A 24868-nucleotide genomic window follows, 5' to 3' on the forward strand; every position below is an offset into this window, starting at 1 on the left:
GGACACTGCAAGTAAAAAACACAAAGTAGTACCTCGATCACATCTGGAGCAGCAGTAGAACACTGATTAAGTTTAATCAATCAGTGCTGGGTCCCTGTGCCACAGAGAGAAACGGAAATGAGTCCAGGCCCTAAATGACAAATTGTGAGGCTGAAAGAAGAGTGTCACGCAAGCCAACAAAGGGCAGGCTCCAAGCCCTTTACTGTACACAACATAGTCTTGCAAGAGAGGCATAGGCTAGCTCATGCACTAGGATGTGGCCTTGGGGTCAGAGGTGATGACTTTGAAACTTGGGAACTGGGTTGGAGTCCCAGCGTCCTCTTAACATCCTGTGATTCTGGGCAATCAATCTTCCTGCGCCTAAAATAAAAATGAATTTGATCTCAAATAACCATCTAATTGTTCAAGTCTTCTGCAAAGACCTGAGAATGATAATCAAAGAAGACTCTTTATATAAACGGCAACATCCTTTTTGCCATGATTTTTCTGCCTTTGTTTAGTTTAACTAAAAGTCACGGACAACGAAGACACCCTTAGAACACATTTTACAATGTACCATTTACAGTTTAAAGTACATACTCATCAAAGGAAAAACTACAGTCTTTGGATGATTTTCTTCATTTTCAGAGTAGCCAGTACATGAAAATACCACTTGTGCTGGTAAAAAATAACAGACAGGCAGCAGCTCTAGCCAGAACAGATGTCGTGGCAATTTTATTTAACCTCACCCGCACAGGCAAAATGCAGTTATTATACGTTTCGCCCATGTTACTTGCTACAAGCTTAATTTATCAAGCATTTCTCAAAAAATTACTCAAATGAGACAAAGCAAAAGGCATTTCATGAATGGGCACGATTCTGGAAAGTGGGACACTTTTTTGTGATCCCAATCAGCCCCTGGCGGGACAGCATTGCTCTTCTGCAAATATGGATATCCTATCAGCCTCAAGAAAACGAGGCTGGATGTGAAACATCAGTCTGTAATAATAAATGTAGAGTTTGACTCTAATATAATTACCCAGGACATCAATCAGCAAGTGCACTGTTTGAAATAAAAGTGTAAGCAAGGCTGGGCATAGTTTGAAATAACAGTGGAATCTGTTCCAACAGGTTGTAATAAGAGTTAAGTTCAATTTGTAATAGGCTTATAGTTTGTAATTACGATGGATGCTGGTCTGTATTAACAAGTATACAGTTTAAAAAGGCAGTGGGGTTCAGGAGGTAGTGAAAGGTGTACAGTATGTTAACTTTCAAATTCAGTCTGCAATAAAATATGTATAATTTTTAATGACAGAGCCTCGTCTGTAACTTTAAGTGTACAGTTTGTAATGTTCGCATGTACACGACGCACAACCTCACCCACTTAGCATCACTGCACATTGCTGCTCGGGGACTACCTATCCCCGAAACCTCCAGGGCAAGGCATGGGCAGAAGGAGGCTTCCCCGGCATCCTGCTGCCCTACAAAGTGGATTACACCTACCTGCTGCTTGGGACCCATTGCCACACGTGAACTACTGTGCAGGACATGATCGGGCAAAGCCCTGGCCAAGTGCAGTCCCATTTTATAACAGTGGTCGGAGGAGGCCAGACTGGACCACCTCTCATGGCTCTGCACCCCCTGTAGTATTCCACTATAATAAAGTAGAGAAGTGGTCTCTAGTGAGACCCTTGCTATTATGATGTATAATGGTTCACGCATACACACACGAGAGAGTATCAATAAATAGCGTGGAGGACATGGCAAGAGTCAGTCATGCTTGGCCACGAACACGGTACTACGGCTCTGGTGTCGTTCTTGGTAGCAAGCGGCCTGTATGCAAGCTGCGCAGCGACCCGCCACATCGCCCCAGCACATTGGCGATGAGGTAAGAGCCCCTCCTACCCTGGTTCGACATTGCATCAGGCTACAATGGAAGACGCAGCACATGGGCCGCAGAGCAGAGCTTTTTCCCCAGCAACTCAGAGTGCCTGGGACACGTGGCACTCAGCCCACACAACACACCATGTGAGTGGGAGCCCCAGAGGAGGACAGTAGTCAGACCCCATGGGGGAGTGATATAATTTTTTTTAAACATACGCACAAGAGAATAAACACCATGGTACACGAATGCCAGGCAAAGGCATTCACAAGCCAACCCCACTCGACGCAGCACAGGCCAACGAAGCCCAATCAACATAACACAGGAAAAAAAGAGCGACTCCAAAATGACTTCAGACTGGTGGCTGTCCTAATCCACGTGGACAGTGCTCATGCCACGAGGGCATAGCACCTAGACACATCCACCAAAGAAACACACCTCCAACACCGCGAACCGCAGCCAAATGATTATCATTTCTGCCATTGAACCCTTTGTCGCGGAGAGGGTGCCTTTGGCACACGCACCCAAATGGAAAGACTGGGTTTTACTTTGAGGGTAGAGCTCTCCTGTTTGAGGGTAGAGCTCTCCTGTTACATCTCATAGGTAAAGATATCCATAAAATATGCAAAACGCTAATGGAAGACACCCTGAAAAACATATGACACCATGCTAAGAGCCCGAAAAAGCCACTTTGAACCAATGGGGAACAGAGACTACAAACGCTTTGTGTTTCACCAAGCCCAGCAAGAGCCCAGTGAATCCCTAGATGCGTTCCACAGCAGACTCACAGTGCATGCCTGCACCTGCAGATTTACTGATGAACAGGAGATAAAAGGAAAAATCATACAGGGGAGCTCGTCAACAAAGCTACGTGAATCCATCCTACAAGAACCAGGAAAGTCACTACCAAGCATCCTGACCTTAGGGAGGTCTAAAGTGCTGTCAAAAGTCAGGGCTTCCCATATGAAAGCTGCATTACACAGGCCAATCAAGACTGAACAAGTCAACACGATCTGAACTCGACCTCAGGCTGCAACATAGAAAGGACCCCCCCACAGGTCGTAAGAATATTGACACAATGCAAAGGCCCCAAAAGCACCTCCAAACTGGAGTGTGGATACTTTGTAGGACCACCACACTGACCTAACTACTGCCCTGTAAAAGGGTGACTCTGTGCCGCATGCACAAAGAACAACCACTTCATAAGAATGTGTCCTCCAAGCCAAAGACCTCCAAGGAAGTCATCCAAGCAGTTTACGGAGATCCCAAAGAAAAGGAATATATGGATGATGATGCAGGGGACTACATTGTCTACACAGTCTTTACGCTAGGTGCTGAACAACAAATGCGGACACCACTTCTGAAGGGCACAGTAATGATAGGAAACCAACCGCTGACAGCGACCATTGACACCGGGGCGTCTACTGAATTGCTGTCCCAAAGAAAGTACTCGTCCCTGAGAGATTGCCCCAAGTTGAGCAAAGCGCAAGTCCGAGTGTTTGCCTACGGCCAGACTGAACCCCTACCTCTAATGGGATGCTTTCAGACATCCCATATCTCACGGGGACGCAAAGACCACTACCATGATCTATGTAGCCAAAGGCATAATAGGCCTTCTTATCAGACTGCTGAGACACTGAAACTGATATTGTTTGCCTTAGGGGTCAATGAAGAGGAGATAGCGGACATCCTATGTGAGCATGAGGACATCTTCTGCGGCATTGGCTGTCTCAAAGCAGGAGAGGTCAAACTCCACATTGACAAGTCGATCCAATCAATTGCCTTATGCCACCGGGGCGTTGCTATTCATCAGGCCAAAAGTGGAGGAAGAACTACTGAAGATGGGGAAGGCTGGCATAATTGAGAAGGTGTCAGGACCCACTCCGTGTGTCTCCCCAATCGTTGTCACCTGAAAGCCCAAGCAACCAGGGGAAGTCTGCACCTTCGTCGAGTTGAGGCCCCCAAATGCGTCAATCAGGAGTGAACGTCATCTGACACCCACAGTTGACGACATCCTCAACAAGCTCACAAGAGCTCAGTTGTTCTCAAAAGTGGACTTAAGTTGGGGATATCACTAGCTGCCCCTACATGAGGACTCACAATACATCACAATGTTCTCAACGCACGTGGGGCTGCAACGCTATTGCTGCCTCAATATCGGCATATCCAGGGTGGTGGAAATATTCCAAAACACCAACAAGGAAGTACTCGCTGGACTCCCAGGATACCTCAGCGTCAGTGACGATATCTTGATCTATGCCAAGTTCCTCACAGAACACCATGAGAGGCTGCGACGAGTACTCAGAAGGCTCTGTGAGGCAGGCCTCCCAAAAAATGTGCGTTCCTTAAACAAGAGATCAGTCTCTTTGGATACCGGTTCTCAGCAGAATGCATTACCCCAGATTCAGAAAAGATACAAGTTGTACAAGCTGCTCCAAGACCCACCAACACCTCAGAGATGAGAACCTTCCTGGGCATGGTCAATTTCTGTGGGTGGTTCATTCCCGACCTTGCAAATCTTATTCAACCATTGAGAGAGCTCTCCAAAGCGAACACATCCTGGGTGTGAAACTAAGTAAAGGAGGAAGAGTTTTGGTGCACCAAGGCAGCATTGTCAGCAAAAGAACACTCTAGCTTACTTTGACCCCACCAAACCCGCAAACATTGCAGTAGACGCCAGCACAAATGGACTTGGAGAGGTGCTCACATAACAACAGTCTCAAGGAGAGTGGGCCCCAGTGGCGTATGCAAACCACTCCCTCACCGGCACGAACAACGGTACTCACAGATCCAAAAGGAGGCCAACGCCATACACTGGGCCTGCCAACAATTTCACCTCTACGTATACAGGCACCCTTTCAATGTCATAACTGATCACAAACCGCTGATACCACTGTTTCAAGTGTCCGCATCCAAACCAACCCCTTGAATCTAGAAATGGATGCTGCAGGAGTATGATTGTCCAGTGGAGTATCGGCCAGGCGCCACTAATCCAGGGGGCTATCTATCTCGCCACCCCCCTGCATGAGGAGGAAAAAGCTGACTCCACAGAGACCTATGTGAACTTCATCACCGAGTGATCTCGACCACTGCTGTTATCCCTGGCCACCCGAAAACAGGCTACCAGAGAGGACGAATGCCTGCAACTAGTCCTGGCCACAATCAAAGAGAACAGCAGGTTCCGTCGCCAAACAAACAAAGGACTCCTGAGGCAAAGAGAACTTTGGAATCTCTGCTGCATGTCCACCAGGAACTATCGACAGATGAAGGAGGATGTCTTTTAAGAGGACCTCGCCTAGCGATACCTGCTAGTCTTACGCAGCGGGTAGTCCAGCTAGCTCATTATGGACACCAAGGGATCATGAAAACGAAGAACCGGCTCCAAGCAAAAGCCTGGTTTACTGGCATGGAGACTATGGTTGAACGTGTGGTGCAATTGTGCCACTGGTGCCAGGTGGCCAGTTCACTGGAACCACACTTACCTGTGATCACAGAAGAAGGGCCTCACCCACCGTGGGAAACCATTATAGTTGATTGTGGACATCTTCCTGATGGGCAACATGCCCTGGTCATTGTCAAGGACATACCAAATACCCAGAACTCAAGATTGTGGGCTAGCAGTCAGCCACTGAAGTTATTACCTGGAAAAGGGGATTGCCAGGCATGGCATCATGCACAGCATCCGAACAGACAATGGCCCATCTTTTCACGACCAAGATTTCAAGGAATATTTGCATGAGTGGGGCATACAACACAGAAGGGTAACTGTCAGATGACTGCAAGCAAACGGCGAGGTAGAGGGGTTCAGGTGGACCCTCAATAAAGTGATTTGCATCACCCAGTCTGAGAGTCGACCAGTGGAGAGAGCCATTTATAGCTTTCTAAGGGAATACCGCCAGACACCTCACTCAACAACAGTTCATGCCCCAGGTCATGCCACCATGGGACCGATTGTGACAGATACCATTCCTCATCACCCCAGATGGTCACCAGCCCCCATTGATGATTGTGAAGTATTCTCGAAAAGGGTGCAGACTAATTACCTGGCCAGTGTCGTTCACAGAGCTTGTCCCAGTCCCATTCAAATTGAAGACTGGGGCTTCTTGAAAGACCAATACCCAGGCAGAAAATTCTGGCTACCATTCGAGCAGCAGCCATGGAAAGTCATCGAAAGACAAGGAATTCTGGAACTGCTTCCCAAAGCAATGAGATGGTCACCAGGAAGGTATTGTCCTTTAGAAAAGTGAGAAAGGAAGTCGGAGACAACTGGTGCCCCAAGATGGACCAAGACTGCTTATTGGAAATGGGAAGAGAGGCACTATCATTCAAGATGTCACGTGTGGACGATACACTCCGAGAGTCATCAGCCTCACCTTCCCCATTAGGATCATGTGATTCAGACTCTAATATTGCCAGCACTGTGATGGAACAAGCGGGGACACCCATGCCTATGGAAGAGCGCAGTGTGCATCCCCAATACCAATTACGGCAGAATCCAGCCCCTTCATTGCGCCTAGCAGACTACTTGACATGAACCACCCAGAGGCGATGGTGCAGCCCAACTTCTGCGAGTTCTGCATCCCAAGAAAATGTTGTTTGTTTGTTGTTTGTTTGTTTGTTTATTAAAGTTGGGGAGGAATCTGGTATCCCACTATGATAAAGTAGCGGGGTGGTCTCTAATGAGACCCAGCGCTTGTGATGTATAATAGTTCGCTCCCACACATGTGAGAGCGTCAATAAATAGCATGGAGGGCGTGGCTAGAGTCAGTCATGCTCCGCCACGAACACCGTACTACAGCTCCGTGTGGTTCTTGGTGGCACACGGCCTGTATGCGATCTGTGCAGCGCCCCGCCACACGACCCCAGCACACCCTCTAGCTTTATGTTAAGTTGTTCCTCCATTGTGCGGGGTGCAAGGTGCGATGTCTACCCCAACTGAACATATACTTTAAGGTCTTTCCATCGCCTTGTGTTACTGTGGTTAGCATGCCAACAGCTTGTATGGCTCAGTACCCACCTGGTCTCCAATTTGCCAAAAGCGAAAAAGGGAATAAAGTCATAACATGGGCAAATGCAAGTTGGGAGCATCCAATTCAACTAAAGACAAAAATTCCACTTTGGATGGATTTATCGAGTGGGTAGTGGGAGCCACTGATAAAGAAATCTTGCTTGCGGAGCAGCAGCTGTCATTTGTTATCGTTAGCTTTGACCCGCCCCTAGATAATATCCACAGGGATTTATCATTTCCTACAGAAGGGACCCAGAGCAGCAGTCCTGAAGGCACTTTAATTAATAGTCAAACTACTTCTGCCCGTCTCCCGCCAACAACACTACTCCCCCCTCCCCTGTGGTCAAATCATCTCCTGCTAAGCGAAAGGAGCGAGGGAAGCAGTTAAGATTAAGGGACACTACGACTGACCCTCTGATACTATAATCCTGTGTCCCTCCCAGCTCCCTCCACCTTCCCACAGTGGATTATGATGCTAATGATCTCCTTACTCAAATGACTGACACTTTTGGATCTATTTTATCAACTAGCTTCCTTCCTGTGCTTGTTTGCTTGACTGCTATTGAAAGCAAGCTGTCTGAGGTCATGAGACTCGGAGCTGAAGCACGCAGTGAAGAAAAATCCAATCCCACCTTTAACTATGGCCACACAGATTACAGTTCCTCCGGATAAGCAAAAGGCCTTCTTGCATCCTTGTATGTTTTCTCGCCAAACACATCCCTGGAACTCTACCCGAGGTGTCATTAACCCAATCCCTAACCCCTTTACCAATCGTTTCGTGGGCCGCCCACCAAAATATGCCAGCCCTGTGTTGTACCAGGGACAACTCCTCTGTTTATCATCTACCACTTGCTGCTTATCCCTATGTGGTTGTCTTAGCCAGTGTATGGCTAGTGACATTTGAAAGTGGTGTGTTGTAAAAGTCTGGGTATGATTTTTATGTAGCGAGTGAAGAGAGCAAGCTCAATGGGCAAACGTAGGGTCCAGGGTGGAACTTCTTCCCAAGAAACAATTGAAAAAAAGATTGACAAATGGTGCATTTGAAAGAAAATAAATTTAGTGAGAAAGCAAGGTTTATAAAGTAGTGGGAATGTATAGTCTTGAAATATTAAACACATTAAAAACTGCCCCATATCCTACTGCATTAGTATGTTCTCCTTTTACTTTAATGCAAATTGTACACTGCAACAACTTCAGGCCCTTTAAAGTGTGTGCTTTCCCAGTGTCTTGCACTGCATGTGGCATCAACCTTGGAAGAAAATTCTCTAACTAGGCATCAGGAAGCACCCACAGCTGCTGACTGCAATCAGTCATACAGAAATATGTACAGACAGGTCTTTAAGTGGGATGGGAAAAACAGGGGCTCTCTAAATGGGAACATGCAAAATAAATTTCTGTGATTCCCATAGTGGGCCACCTGGCCTGTATTTTGGTTTCTCTCAGAGATGTAATTGCATACAGAAATATAACACAACAACTGACATACACCTAAAACCTGTCAGCATTTTTGGCTCTGTCAGTGGTTGTTAGCTCTTTAAGATAAACGAGTAACAACAATGATTAGTTATAAATATTTAACATAGGAAATGTTTCAATTCGGAAATTGTAAGACTGAATTAAATAATATTGAGGCCTGTTGAAGGAGTAGGGCCTTCAGTTATGTGTGCTTCATGTTAGGTATGTTTGCCCTTTTTCTCTTCACATCTCATCCATCTGCACATTTTCAACCTCCTCTCTTCAGCACCCTGTTTTCACTCTCGCCTGAACGCACTTCCTCGCATCTCCTTCATTTTACCACCACAGACATATATGCTGCACTCATTCACATTTAAGGACTATTTCCCTTTGCTTTTGCCTTCTAAACATTTTGACCTCTGTGCACCCCCTTCACACACATTTACACAGAAATTAAATTGTAACTGGAATACGTGACCATTGTTCTGTGTGCTCTGCAGAGACATCAACACACTAACAGGCACTTTGCTTTGGCTTCAGCCTCAGCGCCTGTGCTCTGAATCAAAGCCCCTCATAAACACCTGGCACAAGTCAAAGTGTGCACTATGCAAGAGTAATACAATGCACAGAAACACAGCATGATGAAACAGCTAACTCTCATGGCGAATGCAACATTAAGTAAAACATGTAACATAAGACAGGAATTAAATCACTTTTAAACATTAATTATTTGCATATCAATCCATGTTTTTAGCATTAATACTAAGGGCACGATGATTGGGCCAGTTTTAACACCATACAGCAGATAATTTCCTTTATTGTAAGCACGTATTTCTCCCCTTGCATTTGACTCTGATATTTGGATCAATTTTGCAAGGGAACAAGAACCCCGATTTTCTTTTGGAACAGTTTTGTGAGGGAACAAATACAGCAGCTCCACTTCTAAAGGAGGCAGCGATCTGCATCTAGGGCCTGGGGTGTCACAATGGGGGAGGTTAGTGTGACAAGGGGATCTCAGTACAATACAAATAACTCAAGATTTTGCATTATAACACTTACCATTACCGAAGCCAAGGCACCAAGGGCCAGATGTATGAAAATATTTTGCACTCACAAACGGTAAAATCGGCCGTTTGCTAGTGCAAAATAGTGGTCTGCATTGCATGAAAGGCATTCGCAGACCACAAAGTAGAAATCGCAAAAATTGCGATTTTTAGCGTTGCGACCTGGATTTTGCGAATCGCAATTTGCGATTCGCAAAATCCAGGTCGCAAAGCAATGCTGCAAAAAATCGCAAATTGCGATTTTTCACAGAATGGTATTTTGCACATGCAAAATACCATGATCTGCAACCAGGTGGTAACCTGGTGCAAAACTTAAAAATGCAGTAAAACTGCATTTTTAAATTGAACATGTAAAGCACACATGCCCTTTTGGCATGTGTGTACCTTACATGTTAAAAAATAATAATTTGGGGTGCAGGAGAGGGGGCCTTAGGCCCCCAGCACCCTGGCCTTTTGCATTTCCAAAATTGCGATTTCTGGTTCAGAAATCGCAATTTTGGAAAAGCAAAAAATTCGCAGCTATGGGCCAACAGGAACAAAGCTGCGAATGGGGCCGGTATCGCAATTTGCGATTCGGTAATAGCATTTGCGATTTTTAAGAAATCGCTATTAACGAATCGCAAATGTGATACATGGCCCTTTGCGAGTCGGTAATAGCGATTTCTTAAAAATCGCAATTACCGAATCGCAATGGGCCGTGATGATACATCTGGCCCTAAATCACAACATGCTTCCATCCACTCCTACTGTGTGGCGAGTGGGGAAAGGGTGGGATCTATGCCTGTAAATGACAGATGGCTGCCGTCACACAGGGATGAAGACTCTGATGCCCAAAACCATGATGCAAAAAGAGTCACTGACCTACAGTGGCTCCTGCCATAGGCTGCAATGGAAAAGAAGGGCTTTACAGCAGTCAGCCCTGCGTCGTGTGTCACAGTGTAGAAAGCTGATTTACTGCCTGGCTTCCATCTCCTGCTTCAAGGCGGACCATGCATCCCGGGACAGACAGCCCAGACTTAAATGCATAAATTTGTTTAGAGTTACGATCATTATGATCGCATCTCTGAACAAATCGATCTATTTATTATTTTTTGCTATAATTGTGTCTGAAGTTCAGAGGGGCACAGCACCTCATCCCAAAAAGAGAAACAGACCCTGGTTCCTAGACTCCATCCCCAGATGACTGAGAATACCGAACACTTAATAAACAAGGCCATCCACTGGTTACTTTTCTATTTTTGTAGTAAAGCATGCCTGTTTTGAGACATATTGTTTCCCCATCAAGTGGAATGGCTGGGCCCCGTGGATAAGGAATACGAGGGGAATTGTATGATGGTCAGTTTTACCAACCCCTTTGTTTCTGGAGAATTGATACTATCATCCCACCTAGGCCTCACCCAGCAAAGTGTTTTGAATGTACTGCCACCGGGTGATTTTTATAGAGATTTGGGAAAGAGGTGTGGGGTCTCGAGGGAGCCGGCTCCTTCCAGGCCGTCACAGTGTGTGTCCTATTCCATGCCCACTAACAACAGTTTTTCTGTCTGTCTGGGGAGTATAGTATTGATTGACATATAAGCCTTCTCCCACTGCCTAAAGCCGTAATTGACATTGAAGCTAATGTAACAGATAGGGCGTCCAGCAAACTTTCTGTCACTAACATGATCATGGAGGCAGACCACTGCCCCACTACCAAGGCCCCACTGGTATTATCCTGCCCTGAAAAAAAGATAAAGCTGCTGCGTTGGAACATAGCTGGGCCTGAAGTTAAAGTTCAGATGAAGGATTGGGTAGATTTTATCTCATCATATGACATTGTCATAGAACAGGAGGCCCGGGCCCTGTAGTGTCACGCACCAGTGACAAAACTGGTGCCAGGACAATTACAGGCCCCTAGGGACATATTCTGAATTGGGTTCATTTGTTTTTTTCATTTCTGCCTCATCTTCTGGGAAGGGAAGGGTTCGTGCTGGGTAGGCTGTTTGGTTTAAAACTACCCTTGATTGTATTATATTGCCCATTCCCACAAATAACAGGCTAATTCAGGTGTTCCAAGTTAAATGGTCTAAAACATTAGCTTTGGCCTCATTAATAATTTCTATAATGACAATTTTTCCACCAAAGATAATCCCATTTTGCATCCCTTTCCAATATTATTGTTGAACTTGAACACAGTCTTAGGAATCCAGAAAAAAGTTTCAACATCTTTCTTACAGGGGACTTTAATGCAATACTTGGATTAGAGGTTGAAGGTTTAGTAGGTCCAGAAGAACATATTTTTAAACTCTACTCATCAGCTGTCCCTGGTGGTATCAAGGACTGTAGATGACCGATGCTCTACCCATATTTGCTTAAGTATGATTTCTGTAAAGTGTTTAAATGAGCTGCTTCCCTTTGTTTTTTTGATGTCCCCTTTCCAAGAAGGGGGATCCACGTCTATAATTGATTACATCTTTTCTAGCAGGAACTTCCTCAAACATATTGTGGATGGGACAATTCTCCCCAGTGGCTACAGTGATTACAGTCCTCTTTGCCTCATTCTAGAATGCCCGGAGCATCACTCTTATGTCACTGCAGTAGGGGGTATGAATGTCCATCCGAGAGGAGACAGACTTAAGCTAGTATGGAGGACTACTAACTTGAGTGATGTCCAGTGTAGGTTCTGTATAAATCATTTGGGTATGCTTTATGACTGTCTTAGTCAGATCCTGGATTCAACCTGTAGTGTGGACACCATTATGGACCTAGGACACATTGTTAAGGGCCTGATTTAGATGTTGGCGACCGGGTTATTCCATCACAACAGTGACGGATATCCCGTCCGCCGAAATATAAATCCCATTATTTCCCATGGGATTTGTATCTTGACGAATGGAATATCCGTCACCATTATGACAGAGTAACCCATCTGCTGAAATCTAAATCAGGCCCTAAATCTTACTTCATGAAGTCAAAAATAAGCACTAAGACGGTCGACCATTCCTGGTTTGAGAAGGCAGGTACGGAGGCTAGTAGACGCTTGCATCCTGCCTTAAGGGCTACCCGTAGGGACTCAGTGGCTGTTGCCACCTGCAGATCATACAAACTGGCTATTAGTGGAAGGAAGTATGGACCACCCTGGTCATCATCTCCAGGACTAGAAATACTGCCCTGTGGCACACTATCAATGCTAATAAACTTTTTTAAAGCTGACCACAATTTCATAAGTGCCAATATCACTGCAGACACCTGGGTGGATCACATTAGAGAAGTGTACCATGCATCTGACGTAGTCAGTGAGGAATCTGAAACCAAAGTGCCAACCTTTCCCCTGGGTATTGAATTCTCTGAGGAAGAATTAGCTGAAGCCATTTGTTAAAGTCCCATGCATAGAACCCCAGGGCCCAATGGGGTACCTACGGATTTATACAAGCTGGAGGTGGAATTGTGGGCACCTATTATTACAAAGCCAGTAAGACTGGCCAGCCTGAGATGTGGCCCTTAGCCATAATTGGCCCAATTTTCAGAACGGGAACAGGGCATTCCCTTGTTGTTATAGATCAATTTCACTATTGGATTCCTCTTTGAAAGTCATCGGCAGGGTTATCCTTGATAGAATTATATTGTGGGATACCGATAAACAAATTATCTCTCATGTCCAGTACAGTTTGAGATCTGGTCTGGGCACACAAGAACAGTGTCTCAGTTTGTATCTACTAACAAACAGATATACAACAGCTAAAGGCGGCCCTGTCTACTTAGCTTTTATGGGTCTGCCCTGAGCTCTTGGGAGAGTGGTCAGATCCATTTTATGGGATATGTTAGAATCCATGGTAGTAGATAAAGGCCTGGTGTGTTTTTACGTGCCATCGACTTAGACTTTAATGCCTCCATTAGATATGGGACAAATTGTGAATCTACAGAGAGTTTTGAACTGGGTCGAGGTGTCTGGCAGGGATGCATTCTGGCACCTATTTTTTTTATATCAATTAATTGGATTCCACCCTAATTGGCAAGTGTAGGGACATGTCAACCGTGAATGGTTATAGTGTCGCTCCCCTGTTATACACAGACAATGCTGTTTTAATGTCAAGAACATATAATGGTCTGCAGTTACCTTTAGATACCTTTGTTAGTTTTATAGATGGTCTAGGCCTGGTTACAAACTTAGCCAAACATTCATCCTGGCTTGTGGCTCTAAAAACCTGCAGTTGGGACATTTCGTGGTCCAGGGTACCCCAGTAGCAAGAATCCATCCTTGGTGTATCACTATGGTCACCGACGTATGGTGTCCATCCACAAGGAACTTAACTATTCTATGTGGCTGACTACATCACCTTGGCCCACTTAATGTTATGGTGCTCTATTTTGTGTAATCCTGAGGCTTCTCTGAACAGTAATATCATCATCAATTTGTCACATGTGACAAGGGTCACTACCTCCTGGTGAAAATACATTAAGGATACCTCTACTAAGTGAAGCAGACCTGATAGCTTTTCTATGCCTGCCAATTTATCTATGAGGGATAAAAGTTGGGTGAAATCCAGCTTTAGGGAACACAGGAGAGGGGAAAAAGAGTTGCCTGAATTTAGGAAGCCTGCCATTAGAGAATACTTGATGGTTCAAACTATACGAGGTAATAGAACCAAATCTGGAGTTTGCATCTAATGCCTGGGATAGGATGTTATTGACCGGATTTAGGTTTGGTCAGATTATGAGTCAGCTCTCATTTCCCTTGTGCTGGTTTGACCCTAATACAATTCTGAATTGCCCCTGAGATGAGCACTCACTTCAAACACTGGTGCACTTTGCATCTTTCTGCAGGTTTTACTGTAGCTATACTAGGAGGTTTTTGATTACGCTTCTTAGAGGTGCCTTGGTGACCAGACATATCTTTGCACTTTTATTTCTGTAGATTTTTCTCACACACAAGGTATGTGTAGGTGTAGTCACTTTTCTTAAATCTGCCCTCCGGCGCAAGCAAACATTATTGTTTTTGCATGTAATGTATTTATTTCAGTGTGATGTTGTGTATTCAGATTATCTTCTGGGTGGCCCTGTTAATTTAGAGGAGCGATTTGAGATATTCATTGGCAAGCTATTTGTTGAGTGAGTCCACTGTCTGCATGTTGTACTTATTATCTTGCATATTGCATTGTACTATGTTGCACCGGTCTGACAGTATTTGAGGATGAAATAGTAGTATATGATCAGTTCATTCTGTAATAACAGGGTTATGGTTTGTAACTACAATGGACTGTGATCTGTAAAACCAGATATAAAGTTCGTACTAGCAGTGGAGTTTAATATGTAGTGAGAGGTGTACAGTGTGATGTAACAATGAAGTTCAGTTTGTAATAAAAGTGTACAGTTTGTAATAAGTGTGACATTCAATCTGTAATAACAGACATATGGTATGTGTTAGACCTGGCCTCCTTAGGGTGGTCTTACCGCAGACTTTTTTCCTTTACCTCCTGTTGTGTTGCTGTAATTTTTTGTTGGCCTTAGGACTCTGAGTACTTTACTACAGCTACAAACTGCTAAAGTGCATGTGCTTCTCCCCTAAACATGATAACTCTGGTGTCTCCATAACTGGCATATTTCATTTTTTAGTAAGTCTCTTGTGATGTGGTATACCATATACCCAGGGCCTATAAATGAAATGCTACTAGTGGGCCTGAAGCACTGATTGTGACACCCACTTAGGGAGCCATGTAAACATGTCTCAGGCCTGCCACTGCAGAGCCCGTGTCTGCAGTCTCACTGTAACCTCGCCTTGGCATTCAGAACCTCTTGCCAAGCCTTACACTCCCCTTTTCTTGCATATGTCCCCTCTAAGGTAGGCCCTATGTAGCCTATTGGGCAGGGTGCCATGTAAGTAAGAAGCAGGACATGTACTTTTTAGTTTTACATGTCCTGGTAATGAAAAACTCAGAAAGTAACTTTTTCATTACTGTGAGGTCTGCTCCTCTCATAGGCCAGCATTGGGAATTCCTTAAAATACTTTAAAGCTGAGAGGAGTAGCTGCATCATGTTTAGTATCATTGGAATGGTAATGATAAATTATTATTACTATTTTAGAAATGCCACTTTTAGAGAATGGGGATTTCTTTACCTTCACTGTTCTGTGTGCCTACACGCGGTCTCCAATACACATCTGCCCTGGGCTAGGTGACAACTACACTTGTGCATTTCCTTCAGACACCCACAACACAGGAAACTCTACTGCATCTACATTCATCTGTATATTGATGGTTCTTTCTGGGGAGGAGGCTGGGAAGGCCTCCCACGTACATTTCAAAGTGTAGTGGGCAGAGACCACACAAAGGGGCTGATTACACCCCACTTATAGTCTGGGGCTAAGCTGAAAGGAGGACTTTGCACTGTACAGAAACCTTTTGCAGCCGTCCCCCACATCAAAGACACTTTTTGTTATAAGCACTGGGTCTCGGACCCACTAAAATCAGTACACCTCTGGACTCAAGAAAACTCTGCTGGAGTAAAGACTGCTGTGTGCCAGCATCACCACTCTGCCAGGATTTGACTTTTCCCAGGAACTGCTGCTCTGCATTGATGTGCTGCCCTGCTGCCTGATGACCTCTGCCCTGTAAACCAAGGACTACCCCAGGGTGACTCCAAGGGCTTGCTGGCTTCCCCCTGTCTTTCCCCAAGGTCTCAGGGACAACAAAGTCCTTGTGAGCAGCTAACTTGACTCTCCTGCACCGATCATGATAAGCTCCGTGGGTGGCTTATTTGGGAATTGCCACACCGTTCGTCTAAGACTCGCTCTCTACTTGGGAGTACCTTTCTGTGTGATCAGCCATAGCCAGAGTGTGGTGCACACTGCCCTGTTTGTCCCTCCTTAGGAGCAGGTGGACCTTCCTTGTTGCCAGGCTCCGCTGGAGAGTGTGTCGCATTGTTGCATCCTACTCTCAACATCGGCCTGGCCCCAAGGACCTCACTGACCTGCGGAGTGCACCTTCCCAGCCCTCTTTGAGAGCTACAGTCAGAGGAGCTCCGCTCAGTTGCCCAGCAATGGTAAAGCGCTGTGTGTGCCTGCTCCTCGGCGGATCTACGAGCAGCACTCCAGCCAGACTCCACTCTCCGCTGCGACCTCTTCACTCAGCAGGTATTTACTTCTGTGTCAGGCTGTGGTGGTGCAACCCCAGATTCAACTTGGACCCGAGCAGTGCAAACATTTCCTCGCTGCAGTCTCCACTTTGAACTGAACAAGTACCATAAAGGCTCTAAAACAATCGCAGTGTAAAGCACAGTTTTTAATATACTCTAAAAGTGAATATCTCTCGATATACTGTCTGGATTTATGTAGTTTTGGCCTTAATCTATTCAGCTAAACCTACTCTATTTTTCTAAGCCAGTGTAGAATCTTTTTGTGGCGTTTTCACTGTGATTGATGCATGAGTGTTGCACAAATACTTTACACATTGCCTTCTAAGTTGTCTTTCTGCTCTGCGCCAAGCTACCAGAGGGTGAGCACAGGTTAATTTTAAGTTGTGTTTTGACTTACCCTGACTAGGATTGTGGTCCCTATTTGGTCAGGGTGCATACCACTGCAAACTAGAGACCCAATTTCTAACACTATGTGTGTGAAAGTACCCTCTTTCTTGGCATGGTTACCCCCATTTTCTTCCTGTTGTCAATGTATCTGACTGTGTTCACTGGGATCCTGCCAACCAGCATCCCAGCGATTATGCTCTCTCCCTTGACTTGGTTACTTTAACCACTTACACCCCACATTTGGCATACTGGTGCCCCAATGTAAGTCCCAGGTACCCATGGCATTGGGGTACCGGAGATCCCCTTGGGCTGCAACATGTATTATGCCACCCACGGAGACCCCATGCAAAGTGTATCTGCAGGCTTGCCATTGCAGCCTGCGTGAAAGGGTGCATGAACCCTTTTCACTACAGGTCACTGAACCATGTCACTGTAAGTCACCCCTATGGCAGCCCCTCCTAGCCCAGAGGGCAGGGTGCAAGTACCTGTGTGTGAGGGCACATCTGCACTAGCAGAGGTGACCCCACGAACTCCAGTTCCATTTTCATGGACTTCGTGCTTGGTATCAAACATGTCAGGATCATTTCCCAATACTGTTGCCAGTGTTAGAAGTATGATTCCTTGGACTCCGCAGGTGGTGATCTGGAGTAGTCATCTTGGTCCTATCTGCCAGCTGTACAACTTTGGTGGAGGTGAACCCTTGCCTTCCCACGCAGGACAGTACCCCTGTGCACCTTGTCTCTTGTAGCTACCAAGTCTTGTTGGCATCTCCTCCAAGGAATCTTCAGGCTCCATGTAGCCCTGGCCCCCAGCACTCCTCCCTTCAAAGCACAGCCCTCTGTGTGCTTCTCCTGCGGCGTGGGACCCTTCTCCAGTTGTGCTGCATGGGCTCCTCTGTGACTCCTGGTTCCTCGTCCAGTGGGTCTCCTGTGGGGGCTGCCTCTTCTTCTGTGGACTCCCCGCCCTGCTGAGGGTCCCCCTAGGACTCCCTCCATGGGTTGAGTCTTCCTGGATCTTGCTGGTCCCCGGCTGTTCCACTTTTGCTTCATTGCAACTTCTGCCTTTGCCAGGGCTTGTTGTTGACTTTTACACACCACAAACCAACTTCAATCATCCATCCGGTGTGGGGCATCTACTGCATCCTCCAGGAACTCTTCACCGGCTCTGGGACTGCATTCCTGACCATCTTTGTCCTGCCGTCGACCAACACCTGCAACAACAGATGGGTGGACTCTTCTGTGACTTCTGGACTTGGTCCCCTTCTTCAACAGGTCTTCCTCTTCAAGAATCCACTGCTGGTTTCTTGCACTCTTGTCTGGGTGTTGTGTTTTCTTCTTTTCCTTCCTTTTGGGTGGGCTTGGGAAAATCCAGTAACTTATTCCTTTTTTCTGGTTGCTAGGGGGCACTGTGGTACTTACCTTTGGGGTTTCCTAGTTCCCCAGCTCCCCTCTACACATTCCACTTACCTAGGTGGGGGTCCTGCAATCACATTCCACTTTTTTAGTGTATGGTTTGGGCTCCCCCTAGGGTCACTATTGCCTATTTGCTATTGCACTGTTTTCTATTGCTATTTATGTCTATTTCTGATTACTAGTGTACATGTCTAGTGTGTTACTTAGCTCCAATTTGAAAGTTGCCTCTCTAGTACTTTTTGATAATTGTGTCACTAAACTAAAGTACCTTTATTTTTGTAACACTGAGTGTTTTCATTCATGTTTGTAAGTGCTGTGTGACTACAGTGGTAGTACATGAGCTTTGCATGTCTCCTATATAAGCCTCGGCTGCTCATCCACAGCTACCTCTAGAGAGCCTGGCTTCTAGACACTGCCTACACTACACTAATAGGGGATACCTGGACCTAGTATAAGGTGTAAGTACCTTAGGCACCCACAACACCCCAGGCCAGCATCCTACAGTATGTAATTCCAATGTACTCTGTTCTGTAATAACAATAATACAGTTTGAAAATCAGCATATAGTAGCAGATGTACAGTTTCTAGTAACAGTGAAGTTTTGTCTATAGTAACAGGCGTACAGTTTGTAGGAAGAGTGGAGTTCAATCTTTAGTAACAGTGTGTGGAGTTTGTAATAACAGAGAAGTTAAATTTGCATTGAATGGTGTTAAGTGTGAAGTTTACTCTTTAATTACAGGAAAATAGTTTGTAACAGCAAATGAGTTCATTATGTATAGGAGTTCGTTCTGTAATAACGTGTCCACTGTGTAATAGCTGTGAACTTCAATGTGTATTAACTGCTGTAAAGATTATAATAACAACAATGTCCAGTCTGTAAAAAGGTGTGTGCAGTTTGTAATAAAAGTTAAGGTGGGTCTATAGCAATAGATCTTCAGTATCTAATAACATGTCTTCAATATTTATTAACAGAATAGATCAAATTATAATAGTATCAGAGTTTAGTCCGTAATACGAAAATTAGTTACTTACCTGTAACTGTAGTTCTCCAGTATTGGAATCTTTCATAGATTCACATGCTTGAATCCTTCCTCGTCGTCGAGATGGAAGAACCCGGTACAATAGAACAGCACTATAGTGGTGAAGTCTGGCACAATGGTTAGAGCATCAGACCCTCATGTGGAGATCGGGCCTGGGACCAGGGTTCAATTCCTGCCTCGGTGGGTCTTGGGCTCAATTCCCTTGGACCAGATAATTCTTGCCTCAGTGCCTAATCTAATTAACGGGTCCCACTCTGTAACTCTGGGCAATAGCTTTCTTAATCTCCACAACAGCGCTTAGATGCCTAGCTTCACCCTGGGGGTTGCCCAGGAGTGGGTGCATCACAGGGAAAAGCCAGGAGGGGCTCCACGGCGGTATGTGTACAGTGCCTGCTGTCGACGATGCTGTCGTCGATGACATCAACGGTGTCGTTGTCGCAGATTTTCATGAAAGCTTCTTAAAGACATGTTTTACCACAGGAGGTGGCATTAGAGGCTCAGAAAAAGCTGTTTTGCTGTGTTCTGAGGAGACAGAACCTTCCTTAGAGTGTCTTTTAGATGAAACAGAGCTCCTGTGTGGCGAACTGGAAGGACTGCCAGCTTTATAAGACACCTGTTTGGTCTTTATATGAGCTTTTCTAGGTGGATCCTCAGAATGGGGAGCTTGAGGAGATTTGTCTCTTTTTTGTAATTTTCTTGATGAGGAGGAGGACTCCTCACTGTCAGAACCAGACACTGGGTATGATCTGGATTTCAACTTCTGGAGACAAATCAGTAGCCTACCCTCTCTGTCCTTGAGGGTTTTGTTAGAAAAGATTCTGCATACCTTGCAGTCTTTGGCTACATGGTCAGGATAGAGGCAATAAATATAGGGCCTGATTCTTACCTTGGCGGGCGGCGGAGGCCGCCCGCCAAAGTACCCCCGCCAGAACACCGCACCGCACCGCGGTCGTCAGACCGCTGCGGTGATTCTGGGATTTCCACTGGGCTGGCGGGCGACCGCCAAAAGGCCGCCCGCCAGCCCAGTGGAAATCAACCCTCCCACGAGGACGCCGGCTCTGAATGGAGCTGGCGGAGTGGGAAGGTGCGACGGGTGCTGTTGCACCCGTCGCGTATTTCAATGTCTGCAAAGCAGACACTGAAATACAAAGTGGGGCCCTCTTACGGGGGCCCCTGCAGTGCCCATGCCATTGGCATGGGCACTGCAGGGGCCCCCAGGGGCCCCACGACACCCCATACCGCCATCCTGTTCCTGGCGACAGAGCCGCCAGGAACAGGATGGCGGTATGGGGTGTCAGAATCCCCATGGCGGCGCAGCGAGCTGCGCCGCCATGGAGGATTCTTATGGGCAGCGGAAAACCGGCGGGAGACCGCCGGTTTTCCTCTTCTGACCGCGGCCAAAGCGCCGCGGTCAGAATGCCCTGCGGGGCACCGCCAGCCTGTTGGCGGTGCTCCCGCCAACCCTGGCCCCGGCGGTCATGACCCCCATAGTCTTTGTGTGGGTCTTTGAAGTGAAGTCTTTTCTTCCCACAGGTTTTGCAGGCTCTAAAAGGACTTTTCTTTTCCTTATCTGACATGTCAAATTTTGACAAAATACAGTTCCTTTAGGCAAAGTAAGAAGATGACACCTTGCTGAAGAAATCCACTTTCTTTGAAGAAAAAGCAGTAGAGATAGACTTCTCTGGAGATTTGACTAAGCAGAGCTCGAAGGAGACTCCCTAGCAAGATTGCGGTGGAAAATCTGAGGGAATGGAGCTTCTCTCAGGAGGGTTCTAGAGGGAGGGGAAGCCTGATTGGCTGGGACTTGCTTTGGTCCTTTTTACTCATAGAGATAAAGATAGGCTGCTAAAGTGAAAGCCTTTGGTCCTTTTTTCATTGCAGTAGCTTCTATATTGCTATTTTAATGTACTGGGGCTCATATCTCGACTACGGGGAAGGATTCAAGCATGTGAATCTATGAAAGTTCCAATACTGGAGTAACCAAAGTTCAGTTCGTAATAATGTGTTCAGTCTATAATAAGAAATGCCTAGTTTGTATTACCATGTCTTAGTCTGTTGCTGTAACAAAGTTGCCCTTAAAAGACATGTTCAGTACGTAACAGGTGTTGAGTTTGTAATAAAATGTTTAGTACGTTGTAACCAGCTAGCAATAATGTATTCAGCTTTTTGTAATAGTTGTGCTATTTACAACAACATCTTCAGTCATTTGCGACTGTGAGATTCGGTCTATAATAACACATGACCCAATCTGCAATCACAGTTAGTCATTTGCTAACAAAAGGTATTTAATCCATATTAATAGTGGAAGCTGGTTCAATAGTAATGGTATCTAACCTGATGGAGCACACTGATCCTTGGACTGCGCTCTGTCGGCTCGGCTGTCCCAGACCAGGAGTTCGCTGTCAGCCAGGATGGGTCTTTGGGTGTGGAAGTAGATGGCCCCATCGGTCTGACCAGCACTCAGGTTGTGCAACTGACAGGAATGGGCCCGCCGCACGTAGCACATCCAGTTACTATGATGGGGATCTGATGTGTCCAGGAGCTTCTTAGTGCATCCCTGTGAAAAAACCTTCACATACATACACATATGCATCAGTTCTTAATAATGTTTTCCTTTTACCTATTGTTTTCCTTCTGTTATTTTTTCCTTCTGTTTATTGAGCTAAATAACACAAAAAGGATCCAAAATGCGGGCTAATATGAGTGCCACCTGTTCTACTATAGAACCTGTGCAGAACTGTAAATAAGAAGCGTAATTAACCCACTCATTTTATCAGTCTTAGAAGGCTGGCAGGCTGTATCGCCACCTAGTGAGCAGAACCTAGGATCTCAAGGTTTCAAACAGATTTCAGCAGCAGGCACTGAACTCACTAAACTATCTTACGACTTTATGGAAATCGACCGAGTCTTAGTACCACAATGTTTCATACATCACACATGCTGCTAGCACCTACAACGAATAATCTGCAGCTTCCAATGTTTCTTGTGTGCCGACTCAGCAACTCACCTGGCCACAAGGAAAACGGGTCTGATATCTGCCGTGTGATGTGACATCATTCTTCCAGATCTATGTTGTGTTGTGCACCACTTGTCCTTTTTTCCTCACTCCTATCTCCCTCAAGAGCATTAATGATCACTAAAAGACGACTACAACATCATTTTAATGTTAAAATGTTGATGTGCTGCTTGGAATGTTTGTCGGCCTTTTTGTTTTTACCCCGCTGCGTTTGTTTTGCTTTACACCACTAATAGCTCTAACTCGAACAAATGCGAGACCCGTTGCATTGAAATTGCTTGTTTAACAGGCCTGCCCTGTAACTTAGTTGCACTTCTTCTGGCTCTCCCGTACCAATCTGTTCGGCACCTTAATGAGGGGTTGCATCTTGGCTGGTCATTTAGGGCCATATTTATACTTTTTGACGCAAAACTGCGCTAACGCAGTTTTGCGGCAAAAAAATTCGCGCCGGCTAACGCCATTCTGAAGCACCATGCGGGCGCCGTATTTATTCAATGACGTTAGCCGGCGTTAGCCGCCGGCGCTGTCTGGTGTGCGTTGAAAAAAACGACGTACACCAGGCAGCGCCGGCGTAGGGGGAAAATGGCGTATGGGCGTCCACAAATGGTGCAAGTCAGGCTGAGGCAAAACAATCGCCACAACCCGATTTGCGCCATTTTTTTACGACGCCCATCCCCCATTGAAATGACTCCTGTCTTAGCAAAGACAGGAGTCATGCCCCCTTGCCCAATGGCCATGCCCAGGGGACTTCTGTCCCCTGGGCATGGTCATTGGGCATAGTGGCATGTAGGGGGGCACAAACCAGGCCACAAAAAAAACTTTTTAAAAAAACTTACCTGGACTTACCTTAATGTCCCTGGGGTGGGTCCCTCCATCCTTGGGTGTCCTCCTGGGGTGGGCAAGGGTGGCAGGGGGTGTCCCTGGGGGCAGGGGAGGGCACCTCTGGGCTCATTCTGAGACCACAGGTCCCTTAACGCCTGCCCTGACCCAGGCGCTAAAATCCGGCGCTAATGCTGGTTTTTTAGACCCGCCCACTCCCGGGCATCATTTTTGCCCGGGAGTATAAATACGACGCATATGCATCGGAGTAATTTTTTAAGACGGGAACGCCTACCTTGCATATCATTAACGCAAGGAAGGTGTTCACGCAAAAAAATGACGCTAACTCCATGAACTTTGGCGCTAGACGCGTCTAACGCCAAAGTATAAATATGGAGTTAGTTTTGCGTCGAAAAAAACGACGCAAATTCGGCGCAAACGGAGTATAAATATGCCCCTTAACTTTTTTAACTTACACTTCTTGAACAGATAGAGCAAGTCCAGCCCGCTATTAAGAACAATTTGCACAGAAGCCAGGATTGCACTTGCCACAGTCCCATAAAATCTATGGGGCAGATTTAAGAGCCCCTAATGCCTCCTTGCACCACATTAGCGTAATTTTTTCTGCTAATGTGGCCCAAAGAGGCCAAAATCACTGCGCCAAATTTAGAAAGCAGAGCAATGCATGCATTGCGCCACTTAGTAACCCTTTGTGCTGCAGGCATAATGTATGCAAAGGGGGCGTTCCCCCGTTAGGGAGACTGAAAAAATGGCACAAAGAAATCTCAGAGATTTCTTAGCGTCATTTTTTCCGCACTTTTAACACCTGCCCAGAGCATGTGTTAAAAGGAGGCACACCATTGTTTACAATGGCCCTCAATGGGCTTTGCAGGAGTGGCGTAAATTGTTTTGACGCTAATCCTGCAAAGCTCCGAACTGGTGTACCAAATTTTGACACTAGTTCCCTAACTACCGCCATGTGTGCGCCATATCCTAGATACGTCGCACACATGGTGGTGTTATGAGGGCACTAAAGGGTGCAAACAAAGTGGTACTGCACTGAGTTCAGCGCCACTTATCTTAAATCAGGCCCTATATATTTCTATCAGGGATTGCAGACTATTTGTCACATTTCTTAATTTAACTTGATGAGTACCGTCTGTTTTATTGTCTAGTGGGTTTATGGCAAATAAATTTACTTTTAGTACAACCACTGGCAGCTGCCATTTTTATTCTTATATTATGTCACAGTTTTTAAATGATTGGTTTTATCATGCATTTTATTGCAATGGTTTTAAGTAACTATGCAATTAATTAAATTAAAAAAACTATCTCGGTTACAAAACTATCTCTGTTCGCTTTGGGTGGTATAGTAATATTGAAAATTGAAAAGTGTGTACTTGCTCATTTACTCTTCCTCAGAACGCTTCTTGCAGTTATTCCCCATGAAGCCACAACAAGGATGAACTTAGTTTACATTCCGTCTGCAGGATCCCAAGTAGGCGCACGTTTCCCCCAGCACAGCTGCTCAAACACAGTTCTCCTTCAGCACGTCAGAACTCCTTCTGAGAGCGAATTAGACCATTTAACTAGCGTACCCTCTGGCAAGCTACTACATGGAGTGTGGTGCCCAATGTGATTCAATTGACGGTTTTGACGAAGGGCAACTTTTTTGTTCAAAAGAAATTTTTTGGACATT

General features: G+C 45.7%; 1 protein-coding gene across 1 annotated transcript in view; it reads right to left on the reverse strand.

Moving 5' to 3' along the window:
- The window catches only part of ZNF683 (zinc finger protein 683), a 71683-nt gene that overhangs the window by 26842 nt on the left and 19973 nt on the right, over nucleotides 1–24868 (reverse strand). The window contains exon 4 of the mRNA XM_069224032.1: nucleotides 21669–21903. Within this exon, the coding sequence (XP_069080133.1) occupies nucleotides 21669–21903 (235 nt within the window). The remainder of the gene's footprint in view (nucleotides 1–21668; nucleotides 21904–24868) is intronic.

This window comes from Pleurodeles waltl, chromosome 3_1, assembly GCF_031143425.1.
Source record: "Pleurodeles waltl isolate 20211129_DDA chromosome 3_1, aPleWal1.hap1.20221129, whole genome shotgun sequence".
Classification (NCBI taxonomy): domain Eukaryota; kingdom Metazoa; phylum Chordata; class Amphibia; order Caudata; family Salamandridae; genus Pleurodeles; species Pleurodeles waltl.